General features: G+C 42.4%; 1 protein-coding gene across 5 annotated transcripts in view; it reads right to left on the reverse strand.

Annotated features, from left to right (window-relative positions):
• Positions 1-19,474, reverse strand: part of qkia (QKI, KH domain containing, RNA binding a) — a 69,629-nt gene that overhangs the window by 32,769 nt on the left and 17,386 nt on the right. For all 5 annotated transcript variants that reach the window (XM_079220538.1, XM_079220540.1, XM_079220539.1 and 2 more), the window contains exons 2-3: positions 12,895-13,037; positions 1,809-1,925 (exon numbers count right to left, since the gene is read on the reverse strand). In XM_079220538.1, coding sequence (XP_079076664.1) covers positions 1,809-1,925; positions 12,895-13,037 — 260 coding nt within the window. The remainder of the gene's footprint in view (positions 1-1,808; positions 1,926-12,894; positions 13,038-19,474) is intronic.

The following is a 19,474-nucleotide window of genomic DNA, read 5'->3' on the forward strand; positions in this document are numbered from 1 at the left end:
CCCTCAGCCTTTGCTCGTCTCTCTCCCACTGCATAGCTCCAGTGAGCCGACTCCCCGCCAGGCAGTGCGGCCCAGGAGGGAGCAGCCAGCTGAATTATTGAGAGCATAAAAACGCTGCCGCTAATGGATCCTGAATAAACACACTGGTTAAGCTGCTCCCGCGGCTTCCTCTGCTGCCACAGGGCATCAAGCTGGAAATACTGAGGACGAGGCTTCAGCGATTGGAGGCTACGTCGGAGGCTTTGTCTGGGGCTGGGACCGTTGTGACAGCCTGGCAATCCAAAAGGATTTGGGGTACAGGGAGCTAACCTGACAAAGATCCTTGTGATTTATTGACGTCTGAGACAACAAAGGATGTAAAAACTGACTGACCATTAGATGTCTCTTCCCCCCCCCCATCAGATTTTGTTCATCGTTGCTGTAAATATCTAAATCAGACACCACAGTAGTCTAAGGTAAGGACAGAAGGGTAGTGAGGAAGGAACATTAATAATATAAAGCCATGTGTAGAAAGCTGACAATCATTTAATGATAGAGATGTACTAAAAACCCAGTCTGCTACCATAAAAACATTATTTATTTAATTTACTTCATACCTTCTAAAAACAACCAGCCAGGACTATTTATGAAACATTTTGAATATCGAGTTATTCCCTGCACTCATCTCATCATCAAAACACAGATTAAAATACATGACCCTGCTCGGCGGTATTTTTGCATTAATGTTTAACTGCACCGGGCCTTTGTTAGCATAATACTTTTGAGCCTTTGACATGTCCTGTCCAAAAAAACTTGGGCATGTCGTTAAGTTGAAAATGGTAAAAGATTAATAAAGTTATTCATAGATTCATGAAATAAGCTAAAACAAACTCCTGCAGTGTGTGTGAGAATTTGTACACGCTTAAGCATGTTGAGCATTTAACTATTTCTGGATCAAATCCAAAGAAAGAACCACAGCAGAAGCCACTTCATTTTGTTCTGTGATAATGAAAACACACTCCGAGGGAAACGATAAGAGATACAAATAAATACAAAAAAGAATGGAGACACAAAAAAAGGGAAGAAAATGCTGCCCCTGCAGCAAACTAGAGCTTCCAAGATTATGACTCAGCTGAAAATCTGTGTAAATCTGTGTAAATCTGTGTATGAATCCCGTTTCTGTTGGTATGCACTGTGGACTATGTGTGAGTGTGTGTAGAGAAGTTGATGCCCATATCAAGGAGGGATGAAATACACTTCTTCTGATTTATGGAAATGCACTTTAATACAGCACCACTGCCGGGCAAATCAGAGCAACTAGGGCTATGCCAAGAGTCAATTGTGTAGTCTTAAAAGACCACAAATACTACTGCAAGGTTGACCTGCGAGTGGGGCAATACAGGACAACAAAACCGTGTGGCCGACTTTCATCTGCATTGTTTTGCGACAGTCAGTCTCCTGTCCAACCTCAGCTCAGTAGGCCCAGAAATAGAGGCTGCCATATGTACTTTCCACTGCACAGCGTTTCGCAAACAGCCATATCAGATGTCAGCGTGCAGCCACCAGGCATGAACGGAACGAGTGTCTGTCTCAAGTCTCTACAGTGCAAGTGGGATTTTTTTGTGTGACAGCAGTCCCAGTAAATTTCACGTTATTGTTTCATATCTCAAGGATGAATCTTTGTGGAGAAAGAAAAAAGGCAAGATTTATTGTGTTTTGGTAAAATAAATGTAGGACTTGTACTTGTGAGTGGAATCTACTGAGTACGATTAATATCAAGAGATAAAACGTCATACATTAAACACACACTGCCATACTGATGAGCTTACCTTCTTCTTGTCTCTCATGGAGCTCTTGCCTCGCACCATGATTTTGCATCCCGTCTCTGCCTCCAACTGCTTGGCTGTGAGTCCACGAGGGCCAAGGATTCTCCCCACAAAGTTATACTGCAGATACAGAGGGAGAAGCAAACCAGTGAGTCAAAAGGTGAATATGGAGTAGGATTTAACGGGAGGTCAGTATATGAAATCAGACCACAAAGGAGAAAGGCTATCAATAACAAGGGCTGAATACACATTGCATTTGCTCCACACAGGATAATAGACAAATTGTGTGTGCACATACACAAAGATTCCACTTTCCAGAATGTTTTGTTTTCGTTTACCTGTCTGACTCAATTTCCAACCACAGGCTATACTGGGGTTGGCTGGTGCTTACTTTACTGTCCCTGCTAACCGTCAAAATACTCTTGAACAAAAAATAGAAAATGAACTACTGGGAATAAGTTTGGGTGGGAAAGGGAGGAAGAAAGCAAGTGGAAAATGGAGTAGGGGTGGTGATGAGGGGGAGGCGGGATCTGAGGTGAGGTAGTGCGCTTGACACAATGTTCTTATCAAGGCCCCCTTTTACTAGTGAGTGGCTTTGGAGCTTTGTACCAAAAGGAAACGTATTTACCGTCGTAATCCTCTCCACTTGAAACTGGCTTCCAAAGGGATGAAGGGAAAATGTGTTGAAATAATCCAGCACAATTTTCAGCCAAAATAAAAACACAAGCAAAGGAGGAGAGCTTGGAGACGGGAGAGCACAGTGACACAAAGTAAACAATCCCCAACACTTTATTTATTTTTAAACAGTGTGCACGGCATCTGGTGGAGAGCATTATGGGTAAGATTTGAAACTGTTAAAATGGGATATTTTAACTTTTTTTTAACTGAATTACTTAAATGCTCACTGAAATAGCTTTCCTTAACAACAAGAAGCACAACTGTTCATCTTTTGAAGTGTTCAAATAAACCGTGACACAGCTGCTTTAAATTCTTAAACAGTCACATCTGCTTTGCACACCACCTCTACAAAAATCCAAAAGGCCATCAGAGCAGTCACATTTGATTACAGAGAGATCACGAAGTTGACTCAGTGTTGGTGTATTTCCCCTAAACCACATAAATCAACACTTTAAGTCAAAAACTCCAGGCTGCCGTTTTTTCCCTCGCCCCTTCACTGGGCTTGCCTGCAATCGCAGCCTGTCTCATGCAGGAAAGACACACCCTATGGCTGGAGAGATGCTGGAGTCTCCCTGTAGCATGCAGCTACACAGGCTTGTATGTGTATGTGTGTGTGTGTGTGTGTGTGTGTGTGTGTGTGTGTGTGTGTGTGTGTGTGTGTGTGTGTGTGTGTGTGTGTGTCACACAAGGCAACTGTCTGGTTGGTTAACTCAAATCAAGGAAACTGGTGCAGGGGCTATTTGTGAGTGTGTGCGGCTACTGAGGGATGTAGGGGCACCTGTCCTCTGAGGTCAGTCACCAATGATGCAGGGTGGCCTGTTTCTGACTCGTGTGCACGCATACACACACAGCCTCAAGGAGCACAGGAGAGCGCTGTCTGTCTGCATCACAGCACACATTGCAGACAGGGGTGAACCCCAAGCTGTGGGCATTACGGTGATGCTGTGGCGCACGCGCACAGTAATGTCCTGGGTGTAGTTACACAGCCTACCCCACTAGCAACTGTCTCAATACACACACACACACACACTTTTAAAAAGTTCTATATTTATATGTCGGCTTCTGTGCAGGTATGACATGTGACAGTTCCTAGCAACCTATAATATCTTCCATCAGTCCAAATCTCATCAGATTTACACAATATAAATATATTAAATACATACAATAGCTGAATTAAAGAATTAGTCAAATAAACAAGACTAAGGAAATAAGTATATTGGATTAAAAATATTAGGCGGTCGCTTGTTGGATGGAATATGCCAAAATGACAGACAGACCATTTCACATTTTTTATTCTCTGCCCTTCTCACTTTGTGGCTAATATCATCCCTCTCCGACCTCCCTCTTGAATGCATTTCTCTGTGGACATGAATATGTTGATGACAATTGCACTCGACAGTGAGCAGGGGGCCTGATGGAGGAAAGCTGAGAGAAATAAAGAGGGAAAAGGTTAGCAAGATGATGTCATCAGAGCAGGGGCGGAGACTAAATATCTTGTTTTTCCAGTACCGAGGGAGCCATTATGAGCAAGGAGGGCCGACACTGCCACGGCGTTCTCATAGTTTTCCCTCTCTAGATGTAGAACTGAACTTTATCCGAGAGGTCGCTCAGGGATAAAGGATTAGGGCAGGCGTGCCTGTGGCTCAGGTTTTATGGCCACATGGGTGTGTATTAATGACAGAGGCATGTGCACAACTCCAAAAAAAACATGTGGGATGGAGCACGACACAGAGCAGGCGTCGTGTCTGGCCAAGCAGTTACCACAACTTATACTCAAACATCACTCAAGCAAAATTTCAACACAAAACACACATCAAATGACTATGTTTGTGTTTCAAGCATCTCACCACAATCTGGCACTGTAACAAGAAACAATCTCATCACTAATGATGCCAAAATAATCTCAGTGATGAAATAATGCTCAATGTTTTAAATGTTTCTAGATGACTCTCTGCTACCAGTCTTCCTGCCCTGCACTAAAAAAGCCTCAGACATTATTCTCAAGGATGTTGATGTACCGTTAGAAAAAGGTGACCTCCATTTAAAGCCACTGGAATGTAGAGACAATGGAGAGCCAAGAGGGCGAGTTATCAGGGGGGTGCAGGGCCATTGAGCCTGCCAGAAACTCCACTCGGTACAGCTCGAGGAGGAGAATGGATACAGTGGCCTCTCTGCCAAATACACTATCTACTCTTCACCTCCTCTTGCTAAACTATCTAGCCCCCTACGCACTTGCTAAAAAAAGCTTGTTTTTTTTCTTTATTTCTGCTGCTACATCCACTACACTGTCTCCCAGGACTGATATCTTTGGAAAAAGTATTTTCTGGGAATCACCATGTTTTTCTTTTTTTAAAGTGAAATTGGGATGTTTATATCAATGGTTTTGTTTTCCCCCCTCTGTTGCTTGATTCCCCCAAGACAGAGCAATAAGCACCATTCTGGGGTTCAACAACACAGTAGCAAAAAATGTATGTCAACCAGCTCCGTTCAATCAGGCGCTACCGTCAGCCCTCATCTGGTGAACAGAATAAATGCTAAAACTTTGTGTTTTACTGACGAGGAAACTCAGCCGTCTAGTTTTCTTTCTGTATTATTGCTGCACTCTAATCGCCCAATTCTTGAAATGAGAAAAGTAAATAAGAGCCTTTGGTGGACAAACTATTTTCCTTACTCCTCTGTGTCAAGTATTTTTTCCAAACAAATTCACAAATACAGAGAATCACACCATTTACAAACAGATACACACATGCACACACACACCCCTCCAGGACAAGGGCTTACACTGACATTAAAGGGCCTTTGTTTAGCCCCAGTTATCGCTACTCCACAGGCGGGTTTTGTTGCGAGCATATCTACGTCTATGCCACTGTGTGTTTGTGAGCACACACACACACACACACACACACACACACACACACACACACACACACACACACACACACACAGTATGGAGTGAACTATTGCAGACATCCTCAACACCTAGAACTGATAGTCACGTGTGTGTGTGTGTGTGTGTGTGTGTGTTGCATTGTGGTTTGTTTTTGTGTGAACAACTGAGAAACAACTGTTTCTCCAACAATGCTCAGGAAAGCAGAACAATTATGCCTTTGACAGCATTTGTTTGTGGTGGTGGGGAGACAGGAAATGAGATCATGCTGAGGGCTCTGACTGTGTGCGCGCAGAGCTTATCGAAGAGCGGGGCCGGGCCAGGAGAAGAATACCAATCACTTATTAGCCGGCCTCGCTGGGCTTATGGAAATGAGGAACAGTTCATTCAGTGCAATGTATCAAGTTGGAATGTGTGGTTGTACCAGGCACTGCCATCTTTCTCTTGTTCCTCCCACTCACTTGATTCTAACCCTCCCATAATGCTACAAGTACTATTGTGAAACAGCTCATACCAAAGTAATGGCTCACCATTTATCACAGTAAGACTCCTTTTCCTCATGCCAAGGATACGCTCCGTGTCATTTCACTTCAAGTTACAGTATTTGGAGGGTTCAAAGAGGGCATTGAGTTGAACATTGCTCCTTTCACACCTCTTTAATGTATCCATTCATAGTGTCTGGAAACTGAGAAGGCTTCCTTCTCGTCTTAGTACACAGGATCTAGCCTTTTCTCTTCTGTTTCTTGGTCGTCCTCCTTCTTGGGTCTCCCATAGCACAAATCAATGTTTCTCTCAGTCTACACACAACCTCCTTAGCCACCAGCCGGCTTTTCATCACTCATTCATCTTTGGGTGGAAATGTTTCATCGTTCAATTAATCTTACTTACCTTCGCTTTGTGGCCTGACCCACAGCACGCACACACACACACACACACACACACACACACACACACACACACACACACACACACACACACACACACACACACACACACACACGTTAGCATGCTTTAACCACAGAAGGAACAGAGGAGGTGAAGCTGGGGCGATGAAGGAGTCAAAATTAGACTTAGATTCCAATGGTGACATTTTCGCCTGAAAGCCCTATAGACTTCAAAGGGCTCTATTCAGCACATCCAGCATTTCGCACCTAATCCATGGCTCCTTGGATAATTCTGTTTGGATTTATTTTGGGGTTGGAGGCAGGGTGAAAATACAGAGGAGGGAAGATGGAGAGATGGAAAGCGTGATGATTGATGTCGGCTGGAAGTTCGGAAGACATGAGTGGAGGAAGCACTGAGCAAAGCTTGTGAACTTTTGGATAAGTCAGCTGCAATAAGAAAAACATGACTTGGGAGACGCGTAATACAATTCTGTCTCCCCCTCAGTGTTCGTTTGAGTGTGAGGTAATCACAAGTCAATAAAAGACTGCCCTTTGACAGCTGAGAAAGTGGTGGACCAATGCTAGCCATGTAATGCTACCTTATCTCACCTAGAGGAGGAGGAAAACATTATCTACTTTTGATTTTTCACGCCTGGCCACTGCCGATCTTCCTGATTGAGAATTGCATTAGTTCATGTGAAGCAACAAAGTTGCTTCACATGAACTAATGCAATTACATGCGTCAACTGTTCAGTCATAAGCTATGCGTCAACACCTTTTTCTCATACACCAGCTAACAGGCAGTCAAACATTCATACAGGGATACAAGAAGGCCTTTCCAACCAGACAGTTGTCCCTATTATTCAGCTATACCAGCGCCTTATGAATGTTTATTGTACAGTTAAACTGTAAAATAATTCCTACTTCCACACCAGTCTTCATCACAACTCTTTAATAATAGCCTAGGGGAGATATTTGCCGGAATATAAGAATCAATAGTAATGTATATACTTAATATGATACTTTTAACACTCAAAAACATTGCTATTGATCTTTAAAAAAAATCCTGCATCAGTGGGATCTTGTCTGTGCACACAGATGTTTTATGTGCCAACACTACGTCCCTGGTGCAGCCTTTGATTCCTGTGTGGTAAAACTGCTTCCTTTGTCCTTCATCCTCTGTTTTCCCCTCTCTCCGCCTCTCAGTCTAATGACCGAGAGACCAACAGGCCCAGGAAGCACTACTTAAAGCTTACTTAAAGTTTTGTAATACACAAGCAATCACTGGCATTAGAGCAGTTAAACACATCTAACAGTTTACCCGGTTGCCCTTCATCATGTTAACTGATTACAACAAATAGAGTCATCTCTGTTTAAATTATCACTGTAATTGCCCTCCTCATCAAAAATCTAACTAGAAGACCATCCGTTCATCAAATTATCATCATCATGCATGGCTGGATAGCAAGAGATATAAAAATCCTCCACTCTGCCGCTCTATCAGTGAGGTGAGGTGAGGTGTGGGGCGGTACATTTCCAGGACTCTGGTAATGACTTAAGGGGGTCAGAAGGATATCAGGAGCTGGCATGATAAGTGATGACACCCTCATGGGAACAAGCTTAATGACTTTCCCTGTGCAGGGAACTGGCTGATTTGGTCCAGGCAATTTTTCTGCAGTGAAAAAGAAAAGGTCCAGGACATCCTGCCTGCTCAAATCATCAGAGCCTCTTTTTGAGTTTTCTTGAACCTGTGCATTGCGGTCAAAGAGAAGCATCACCGGGAATGAAGCTCTGGTATCCATTTTGCAAGGCCACCGTCGCTGCATCCCGTGTTTAGCGCATGCCAAGATGGGTTTAAAGAAATACAAATAAGCCAGAACGTTTTTTCCCTACACTAGAATGATAATGTGTGGAGCCAGACCTTTCTTTGCTGCTGATATAACACTGTGGAGATAGGCCTGTTCAGCAAGACTACCGATAGCCAAACTGAATTTAATGCCAAGAGTAAGTGCACACTGTGATGGAAGATTTTCTTTGTCACTCGGGGAAAGAGGAATAAAGTCTCAAGAATCAAAGTTGTCTTTTGTCCGTTTATTTCATGCAAGAAAGGAGGAAACATGTGACAACTACCAAGGCAGTCTGCAGCCAGATTTCTTCTAAATATGAAAAAGTCACCGGTATATTTATAAACATTGGAAGTAACACCCCTTTTTAGTTGAACACTAGTAGAACTGAACTAGTCTAAACCAGATATGGTTTCTGCCCAGAAAGCATTTTTCTCACATTACAATCAACTCTTATCAAAAGGTAGGTTTGCAAAAGATAGTTAAAAACAGGCTTTCCCAGGCACATTGCGATACTGTGTTACCTCTGCTAGCTTGCAGGCCGTCTCAGGACAGAGGCCTATTGTCTTCTCTTGGCCTATGAGCTTTCAAATCACTTCTGCTGACATTGGCTTAGTACTTTTTCATTACAACACACAAGTACACAAATATAGTGTTGAAATATTTAGATATACTGCGAGTGTTCATGGTTTATGAATTCTAATCAAATATTTGAGCAAATATTTAATCTCATCCTAAATTCACACTTCATTTACAGTTTCACCTGTGTTTTATTCTGTAAAGCTTGTTATACTTTCAGAAAGGCACCGTTATAAGTTTTAAATGTAGGAAACAAGGCAAAATTGATGAGCAACAAAATAAACCAATCTTCAAAAAGTGTAGACTTGCATGGGGCATCAAACAAATATGCTGTTAACTCCGAAAACACCAGACTGTGTTCCGTTAAACCACAAAACACAAGACAAACACTGATGCCACAGAAACTCCAACAGCAGAGCTGTATTGCACAGCTTATCGGACTTATCCATATACGTGATCCTTCTTTTCTGTCAGGCCTTTTTAAGCTGGCGAGAGGTCAGACAGTCCTGTTCAGCAGTTGCTCAAGAGCGTACATCTAAATGAGGTTCTCATTTCATAGAGTCAGCACAGCAAAGGGGGTGTCTGTGGGTGCATGTGTGTATTTTCACTCCTAAACATTTCTTACTACCCAGTGACCTGCCCACAACCCACACAAGCATTTAACAGTAGGTAAATACACAAGGGATAAAGTAGAGACAGAGACGAACTTAAAAGACATGTAACACATCCTATCGGATGCCTGAAGGTCAACAGAAATGACATGCTGAGGTGTCAGTCAGCTGCCTATCAATGTGTGTGTGCGCGCATGTGTGTGAGAGAGAGCGTGAGCTTGGGAAAGACGCAAAGCCACAGATAGCATTTTAATTGAAGGTTGAAGTTATCAGATAGCCTGCGACTCAGCTGTCAGTCAAGATGCAGTCACCACGGTGACGCTTCACAGCGCTCTGCACCACTGACGACGTCAGGAAACGGCTGACTTTGAAGAACGGTGAGGGAGAGAGAGGGGAGACAGACACCCAGGCAGACAGAATGATAGAGACACACAAACACATTTACAGGCAATTTTGGGACACCCAGACAAGTACACACAGGCCAGAAGACGGACACACTTAAAGGAATTAGAGTAGAGGCGTGCTGGCAAGGCTAGTTATTTTGGTTTAAGTGACATGCTGCACTGCATCCAGGCACCAGGAAAAATCAAATTATCTACAGGGGGACGCCTAGGTGAGCCGGAGAAAGCTCAATCAAGGGAGTGTGACCTCGGCATAAGGATATGGTGGGTAAAAGTGAGTGGGAGTTGTGTTTTTAAATGAAAGTGGAAGCTGAGAGGCAGGCAAGTGGATGGTGGGTGTCCAAAAATGACAGGGGAAGTGTGGAAAGATGGAGACCTAGTTTGAATGGTGACAAATTGAGATGTTGCCAAGACTGAGGCTTGGACCATCATTCCCTGCTTTCTTGGAAGAACCTAGAATTGCATCACCAAGACACACAAATCCACAAGCGCACATACATATGCATAAGCCTTTTTTCGATGCGGGGTATCTGGGAAATCAGACGGAAATGGGAGAGGGGGGAAATATTCCCCGGTCTAATAATTATCATTACAGTTTCCTATCCCTTTAGCAGTGGGCAGATGGGGATAGGAAGTTACACTTTTCTTCTCTTCCTTCATCAGTTATTTCCTCTCTTTCTTTTTACACTGAAAAAATCCTCATCTAAAATCCTCTTTTAAAACTGGATACAGAGATACAGCTTATCGGGCTGTGTTTGTTTTTTAATCTTAAACTACCGAGCCCAGCTCTCTGTGGAAGTCTGTTAACACAGCAACACTTTATCTGCCATTGTCTGCTGCTCAAAAGATGAAATTACAAGTTTCATTTTTAACTCTGCCTAACCCAATAGCTTTAAATTCCAAAGGGCAGCGAGAGCAGCAGTGAAAACGAAAAGGGGTAAGCAAAAGGCATGCCTGCACTATTTATTAAAAGTTACACTGAGAGAATTGGACTTGGAATAAAGTCAATATAGTTCTAAAATTAACATAACGTGCATCTAATTGTGTATGTAACAACAGTTTCACACGTTTTGCACATAAATCTTGTCCCAGATGCAGGGATGTAAAGAAATTATTCAATTTAGACCTGCTTTTGATTTCCCCTGGTTCCAATCAGCACATCCATATATAAACAAAGCTATCTGGCATTTCCCTCTTTTCCAGCAGACTTAATGACTTAGTGTGTACCTAAAGAGAGTAGAAAAATGTCCAAGTGAAATATGTGCCATTTTACATCCCCATGAATGTGTATTGTAGTGTGTGTATAAATTAGTGTGGAAGGTCATCAGTGAGTCATCTCGGCCACGAGGGCGATGCCTAATTAATTTAGTAGCTTTCACGGCAGCTCGTAAACACAAGACTGAGCTGCAGCTCTGCACAGAGCAGCATAGCACATTGAGAAAAGGGAACACAGGGGTCAGCTGAGGATGCCACAGTTAATAGTCTTTGTGTGTCAGAGAGTGAGAGAGTGTCTTCACAGCCACAGGTGGCAATCACTGCGCCATCATTTTCACAGACCTCCCTCACTCTTCTTTAAATGCTTACTATAAAATCCGAACATAAGTAAGTGTAATGTTTGCACCGGTAATACAATTTTGCTATGAATTACAATACCAATATTTTGTAGAAATATCATGGACAATAATAATATAACACAAAAAATATATGAATAAGGCAATTAGCTGAGAAAGGCAGCAGCAAGTGCAAATATATGATTCTCACAACTAATTAGAGGACAGCCCAAGGACCTGAAGTCCTGGCACTAGAGATGAAAGGTGACAGACTGTGTTGTGGTTGGTTGATTTAGCTTAAGTTCAGAGGCCGGGTCTGGTCTGAGGGACAGCTGGAGCTAAGCTGATCCCAGCCAGTCCCTGGTGCCCTTTATCAATTCTGTCAGGGGGAAAATGCAATCCACGCCTGGCTGAGCCTTGCCCTGCTCTACACTGTCTCTTATCCTTCGTCACCTCCCTCCATTCATTTCCTCACTGCGAGCTGCTGGGATTACGAAGAGAAATGTCGCTCCTCAAGACGTGACACAACCGTTCATGTGGGCGCAAAAGATTAGCATGAAGACAGAAAGGTGGCTGACAGGTCAGAACCTTGCAAACACACTACATGGCTCTACATATAAGGAGCCATAGACACACAAACGCATCAATCATTCCTGAGACAAAGATTTACTGACTCGCCTCTTGGTTATGTTGCCACCATCCTCCTCATCTATACAACCAGCATAGCATGGCAGCTCAATCGTGTACTTTTCTTTCCCAGCTTTGTGTGTGTGCATGTAAACGTGTATATCTTTCCATTCCAGAAAAAGTAGTCTCCGCCACAGCTCTAACCAATGCGAGTGGTAAGCCTAAAAGATTTCCATCTCATTCCACCTGAATATTTATGGAATTGTGCTTTACTTTTCATGACACCACTCCTCTCAATCCCCTCCTCATCTCCCTCTCAGCACTAACCTAAAACTGAGTCGGCCCATGAACACCCAAACATGCCATGTTTTCCTGAGACCATGCAGGACCAATTTAGACTGCCACCTGATACAGCTTTCACGGTAGTCTGTTAACAACTTTGTCGTTATTAGCAACTGTTTAACAAACTAACAAAACAGTCAAGATAGTCATGAGTTGTTTGTTTACAGACTATAAATGAAAAAAAAAAAAGAGCAAAAAGGAGAACAAAGTAGATACAACCAAGAAGGAATTGCACTTAGGAGTGAGCAGGAATGTTCAACATGAAAAATGAAAGAAAATAGCCATGTCCTCCACAGAGACAGATTGCTGAACTATTGCCAGCTGTCATTCAAGAGATGACGCCATAAAGAAGCATGGCGAACGGTGAGAGGACCAGCTTTGTGTGTGTGTGTGTGTGTCCACAGATATAGGATTTTTTAATGTATTACAGCCGATTTAGCCGTTGATACAAACAGAAAAGGCATCTTGTTGCTTACAACACTCAAATTTAAGAAGGAAAGGCAAACATTATATTGCTATAGACATAATATATCGTTGATGTTATGTGCCATTTAATTGTTTTCTTTATTGGATTTTTTTCAAGACACTGTAAATATTAGTTCTAAAACAATTAAGGCAAAAGTGCCAATATTATTGGCACTGTGATACATCTGCAACAGTGTGAGGTGTGCAAAGCAGCTACTTACGTCGGGGTACTCTTTGACAGGCACAAACAGTTTTTCCTGCAGGTGGACGATGGGTCCAAGAGGCTCAGGCAGCTCCAGGGGGTGTCTGTCCACAAGGCCATTCACTGAGTCGCTGTACATGTCTTTACGCACTCTGTTGATCTCTGAAACACACAAACATGTACAATTGGGTAAGCAACTGAAGAGAACAACACCATCAAACCTTCTTTTTTTATTTGGTATTTGATATATCACTGTCATATTGATTTTTACTTCTGGGCAAAAGCTTAATGTAGCATATAAATCAGTTTTAAAAAAGAAAGAAAAACAACAAATTTGTCAATTGCCTTGAGTATTGTTTGCCGTTTATAGACAAACAACCGAATATGTTTGTTTTTGGAGAGGACTAGAAAAAACAATGATCATAGCCTGCAAATACATGACAGCTGAGAACGGATGCTTCTCAATAGCTGCAGTTTACAGCATTTATTTTGCTTAGACTAAAATTTGTTAATGTGTGCGTTTGTGTGCAGGTTTTTCTATATGCCTGAGACAAAAGTTAAGCGCTGCATTATTTAGGGGTTAAGGCCAACGTCTTTCCTTTCTGCCTGGTACTCCCCTGTGGCTGTTCCCTAATAGAGCAGCCGGGCAGTGAGCGGCTGGGCAGGTGCAGAGAAGAGACGCCTTCAGATCCGATCCCTCTGTCAGATAAAACTAATGGACCTCTTTTTCTCTCCCACCCCCCGACACACACACACACACACACACACACACACACACACACACACACACACACACACACACACACACACACACACACACACACACACACACACACACACACACACACACACACACACACACACACACTTTGGCGGCCGCCATATCTCATATAAATTCACACAGCAGACAAACGCTGTGCAGGCTTAAAAATAAAAATGCATTAATTCATCCTGCCCGTCCTGTTTTTATATGTGCAAGTGTTTCACAGTTGAATGTGGATCGACATTTGCAGTTGTAACACCCGTTAACATTCTGTGGTCACACTTTGTAACTTCCCACGTATCCCATCACGATACAAACAGTCATGCCTTTGCTGAATGCAAAAGTTAAATCAGCAGTAAAGGGAAGGAGTAACGCTATTCAAAAAGAGCCATCTACAAAGACAGTTTTTCTTTTTGTGAAACAGTTGAAACAAAGTGGGAGGGGTGAGGCCTCAAGGAATGACGTGTGTATGGGGGAGTCAAGGAGGGTGTTGCACTATTTCCATCTCTCATGAGACTTTAGAGCAGTTGGGAGCACTATATTAAACTCGAGCTGGGGAACCTGACACTCAAGACTTTGAGGTCAGGCAGGCTTTTCTGAGGGCATCTATAGTTAACCTTGTGGAAAATTGTAAGGTGGGTCAAACTTGCATAACTAGGTTTTAGTTATTGTCTTAAGTTAGAATACCTATACACCTTTACAATAAACAAAAAAAGGTTAAAAAAATAAAGACAAAATAATTGATTTAGCCATGGCATCAGTTTGCAGGGATTTCCTGTTCAGCTGATAACCTGTTTTCTAACTGTCAATGACAGACTGACAAATGTGTGATAGATGGGCTCACGGACACTGACAAGCATACACACAAACATCTGGCCTGCAGCTGTTTGGACAACACCTGCGGGACACATCAGCCCTGTACAAACATGTCAGGAGACTCGGCCCAGAGCGACTATTCCCCACTAACATGACCTCAGCACTCTGTGGTCCGCAGATACTCCCAGTAGTACCTAAAGATGAATTCATCCTCATGGTATCTAGCCCAGAAGACAGATTACATCAGTTCTAACCAACACCAGCGGCTCCAGTCCACATCCAGGCTTTGTGTATGAGTGGAGGGGAGGACACATCATACAGGGAGGAAACAGGACAGCATAACAAAGGGTGTAATGGGAATATGAAAAACAGGAACTGTAAACTACAAATGATTAGGTGTCATTTGTCAGAAGAACACTCAAGTAAATAAAGCATAAACATAATGGCCAAGTGGTTGAAGAGACAGCATTTTAACCACACGGTCATAAATGTAATCACTTTAACCCCTTGATGGATATGCAAATCTATTCACAGTCTGATCACTCCTAGTTAGCATTTCTAGAAAAGGTGATCACATTCTATGAAAAAGAAATGCACCTCAGTACTTTACTTGCTGTGCCTGTCTCGTCAAGCAAACGTTAATAAACAGAGAGGAGCCATTTAACAGACCACTGGTGGGCTGAGCACGTGTGTGTAGTAGCCACCAAAGACGAGTAAAGAAGAGCTGACATTCTGTTTAGAAAATCTGTTCCGTCCATAGCGCATAGCAAAAGCAAATATAATTTGGGCCATTTGCAACCTCCAATTTATCCAAGAGACGCTATTCTTCTGATAACGAGAGAAAGATAAAAAAGAAGTATGCACACGTGACAATGCAACCTAACAACCACCAGCAGCACCCCTCATCCTAATTCTATTTCCTCTTGCTGAAATGCCACATTAACATAAGGGGGCCGTGCTGGGCCATCAGTGGGGACGTGCAGCATTTGACAACCACTAATTTCGGTGCGGCAAGTCTTTTCTGAAGCGCTGCGCTCATCTACAAATTACCCCCTGCTTTGCACAGCCAACAAAATCATTTGTCTAGCTGTCCACCCAGGGAGAAAAGGGCTTTTGTAAGAAAGACACAAGTGAGGCGAGGGAGACCAAGGATCACTATCTTAGGAGGAATGGAAAAAGGAGAAAGACAATGAGCAGGAGTATGAGCAGAGTTACGAGCAGGCTAGCAAATATTACATTTGTATTGTTTTGGGGCATTTCATGGCAACATGTATTTGTTCCACATTGATATGCAAGGGGCAATAACTGATCCCCTCTTACTCCTCTTCAGCAGTATTGCCAATGAGTGCCAGTTTTTCAAAACCTGGCTCAGCAAAGCACACACAAAACAGCACTTTTTGTCAAGGCTGTCTATTTACCTGTGGAGTGTGGCTGCAAAAAAAAAAAGTGTGCATGCACTTATGCAGCCAAGTGAGCTCACTCACAAAGAGAATAAAAATATTTCTGTTTAGCGTTTTACCCAAACATCTGTAAGGAAGAAACAAAAGTCAACCATGAGAGTAATTGGAGGGCAGAGTGGAAGAAGGTTTGATGAGGCAGAGAGAGGGAGAAATATTACCAGTGCCGAGCAAGCAGAAGGCACTTAACTCTCACTGCTCTTTTCTGCCTCAAAGTAAGTTAACATTTCAGATCATCTTTGCTTTCTTTTTTGCTTCTCAATATCTGCCCTTTCTCCTCAAATCTTCAGTGACAAAAGAAAATGTCAGAAGTTGTGGGTGCAGATTTATCAGCCCTTTGTAAGCACAAGTAAAGAGAACATTTCTCCTCATCCTATTGGTGAGAGGAGTACCCAAAAGAAAGGATATGGGAGAGGGCAATGGCAGGCAGATGGATGGCGTTTGAGAGGCAGTGTGCTGAGGAACATGATGGGAGAGGAAGAGGCTGTAACTTCAGAGCCTTTTGACCATGAAAAACTTTGGGGGTAAAAACAAGCATTTGACCCTCAAAAGATGGTTGCCAGCTAATTGTCATCATGTGACGTTGTTGGACATGCTTGAATATCGGCCATGATATGGGTCAATTATGACTAATTGAATACTTAGTATTTAGATAGTCCTAAAATGTAAACCCAGCATTCATGACTATGTTCCAAGCAATAGTCTGAAGAATAATGTTCTGATTTAATCAAATTACTGATTGATTAAACAGCTAATTTCATATAATTACAAAAGTTAATTTACTGATAAGCAAAATTAAATGTGTTGACATTACATTTAGCTGACGCTTTTATCCAAAGCAAATTACATTTTTGCTCTATACACCGCAGACACAGCAACAGGGAGCAATTAGGGGTTAAGTGTCTTGCTCAAGGGCACAACGACAAGAACTAGCGGAGCCGGGGCGCGAACCCTCTGATTGTAGGACATGCATGCTAACCACTTAGCCACAGTAGCCCAGTCATCATTTAATTAAGCTTAAAAGCAGCATGCCAAGCATCTGCAAAATTAGAGCTTTTACTTTGGTCCCACTACTGTCTAGATTTGTACTGAAGCAGGCAGACTTTCCACACAAATGAAAAGAAAAGAAGAAAAAAAAGAAAAATCACAAAGGGGCATAGTGCTTCATGGTCAGATTTTTATCCACACAGACTATTACCCCTTGATAGGGCAAGGAATAACTAGGCCTAGACTGAATAGTCATAAGCACAAGGAAGGAAATGATAGAAGGGACAGAGAAAAAAGTGCAACTACTCATCTGAACAAGTGATATTTGACGGACTCAGCCACCATGAACTCAGCACCAAGGAATAGGGAGGCTTTTCATTTATTCAGCCGAGCCTGAAAAAAGCAGCTTTAGATGCCTTGTGTTGCCTGGTAAAAACAAAAAGCTGATAATATCTACCACCTGAAATAGATCAAGTCCAACACCAATTCATCTTAAAGCCGAAATTATCAAATGTTTAATTCTGCAGGCATTGAATGAGTCCTGCCTGTTTAGAGCGGTTAAAAAAACTGCAGTGTTTGAAATCATTCCATCTTTTTCTGATTGCACAGGTGAACATACTAAATTCATTATTTAAACAGGGGAAGAGAAAAATAAACATCTAGGAAGCCCAGGCAAATGTAGACTTAAAACATAGTGGTCGACTCGTGTCACATTTTTTTTTATAAAAACCCGCAATCACAGATACACCTAAATGTGCCGGTGCCGATTGAAACAAGACTAAGGTGAGGAACAAGCCTTTTCACTTTAAAGCTGTGCACTTTAGCAATCACAAAGCCTGGGTACCCGTTGCAAACGAAAGGATTTGGGTGTTTAATGCATTCCTGCCCTTTATTCACGGCACAGACGACTTTATCCAAGACGACACTCCACTTCAACAGTTTAGGGGTTTGGCAGGCCAAGCATATGAACGACGGAGGTTTCTTTTAAAGCTGGGAGCAGAAATATAGTGCGCATTGGTGGGGGTGACTGAGCCATGAAAACGTATGCATTTCTGGGTCTTATCGTCTACTCACAGCTGCCTCCTCTCTCCCCCTCCCTCTTTGTGAGGGAAGAAAAGTTTTTACTTCCTAATCTTTGATTTAACAGTAGGCCTACACTGCACACTCCTTTGATGTTCTAGCACAAACTATTCCTGTGCGGTTAATGAGTATACTGTATTATCAGCATAGTTAAGAACAGCATAGTTATTTAAATTCTTACAAGGAAAATACTAGGTTTGAAATATCCCGACAAGAGATTGCCTGAGGGATCATTTGCATTCATGAACTTGAATGTCGACATCGTTTAGCCAGAGGGTCAGCCCTTCACTTGCCTTTGTTTACAATTTACCAGATTTACTGTAAATGTAATATAACAGATTGTAGGAGTGTGACAGTAAGCATGTGAAACACAATATGATCAGTACAGGATGCTTACGTTTGGTATGAGTATTTACCAGATTTACTGTAAATGTAATATAACAGATTGTAGGAGTGTGACAGTAAGCATGTGAAACACAATATGATCAGTACAGGATGCTTACGTTTGGTATGAGACTGTTTCGGTTTTGAAGACCCTATGAACCAAGACATTACGGTAAATAATAGTAACACTGGACAAGCAGGAGTAGATCAGACTGTGGATCAACATTTTTCAACCCAATTAAGGCACCGTTATGTCTCTAGGAATGGATACATCAAACACACCAACTAATTTGCAAGAGCATAACACAAGTGTGTCTGTTACTTGCAGTAGTCTATAACACACTTGGGTGCGAGGCACTCTCCCCATGGCATGCAAGCAGCCTCTTTTCACCGATTCAGAGAGAGAAAAGGCAATAATGAACAGCATAGGAGTGTTTATTGCTGTGGATATGTGACGATAGTCAGGCTTAGAAAACACAAAGTGCTCGAGCCCCCTGTGATAGTGTTCATTCACATCCAAATAGTTTTGTAATTAAGCTGGGGCAAAGCAGACACCGGCTTTTGTTTTCATTCGATTACTTATTAAGTATCTTCCAGTCTTTTTAGTTTAAATTCCTTGTTTGTTTCCCCTTAAAGTGTTTCCTTGCAGAGCTGTAGCAGAGGGATGGTAAGACAAAGATACTTGTTTTGACTAACCCTGACTGTTGAGGCATAGAATGAGGACATAGGATTTTGGCGGCCATCTCTTACATATAAGTTACACTAACAAAATTATCACCACCAATATGGACAGGAGGAATCTGTAATCAGAGTGATCAACAACTTGTCAATGTAAATATGGCATATGGGTATTGTGAGACAAACTTAGAAGAATAGTACTCAGTCATTCCTTGATTTTAAACTGTTAATGTTCTCTCAATGCATTTCAAAAATAGTACAGAAAAATACATCTCAGCCTTGCACTAGAGTGACTCATCCACAGAGTTCCTGAACCCTGACATGATGTGGATATAAGCGCTGGGCCCCAAAGGCTGTGGGGTCTAAATGGCTCGACAGAAATGATGGTGTGGATTGCTGGCAGCCAGAGGGAGAGATTTATGTTGTGTGTCAGG

The sequence above is a fragment of the Taurulus bubalis genome (genome assembly GCF_910589615.1).
Source record: "Taurulus bubalis genome assembly, chromosome: 1".
Lineage (NCBI taxonomy): Eukaryota > Metazoa > Chordata > Actinopteri > Perciformes > Cottidae > Taurulus > Taurulus bubalis.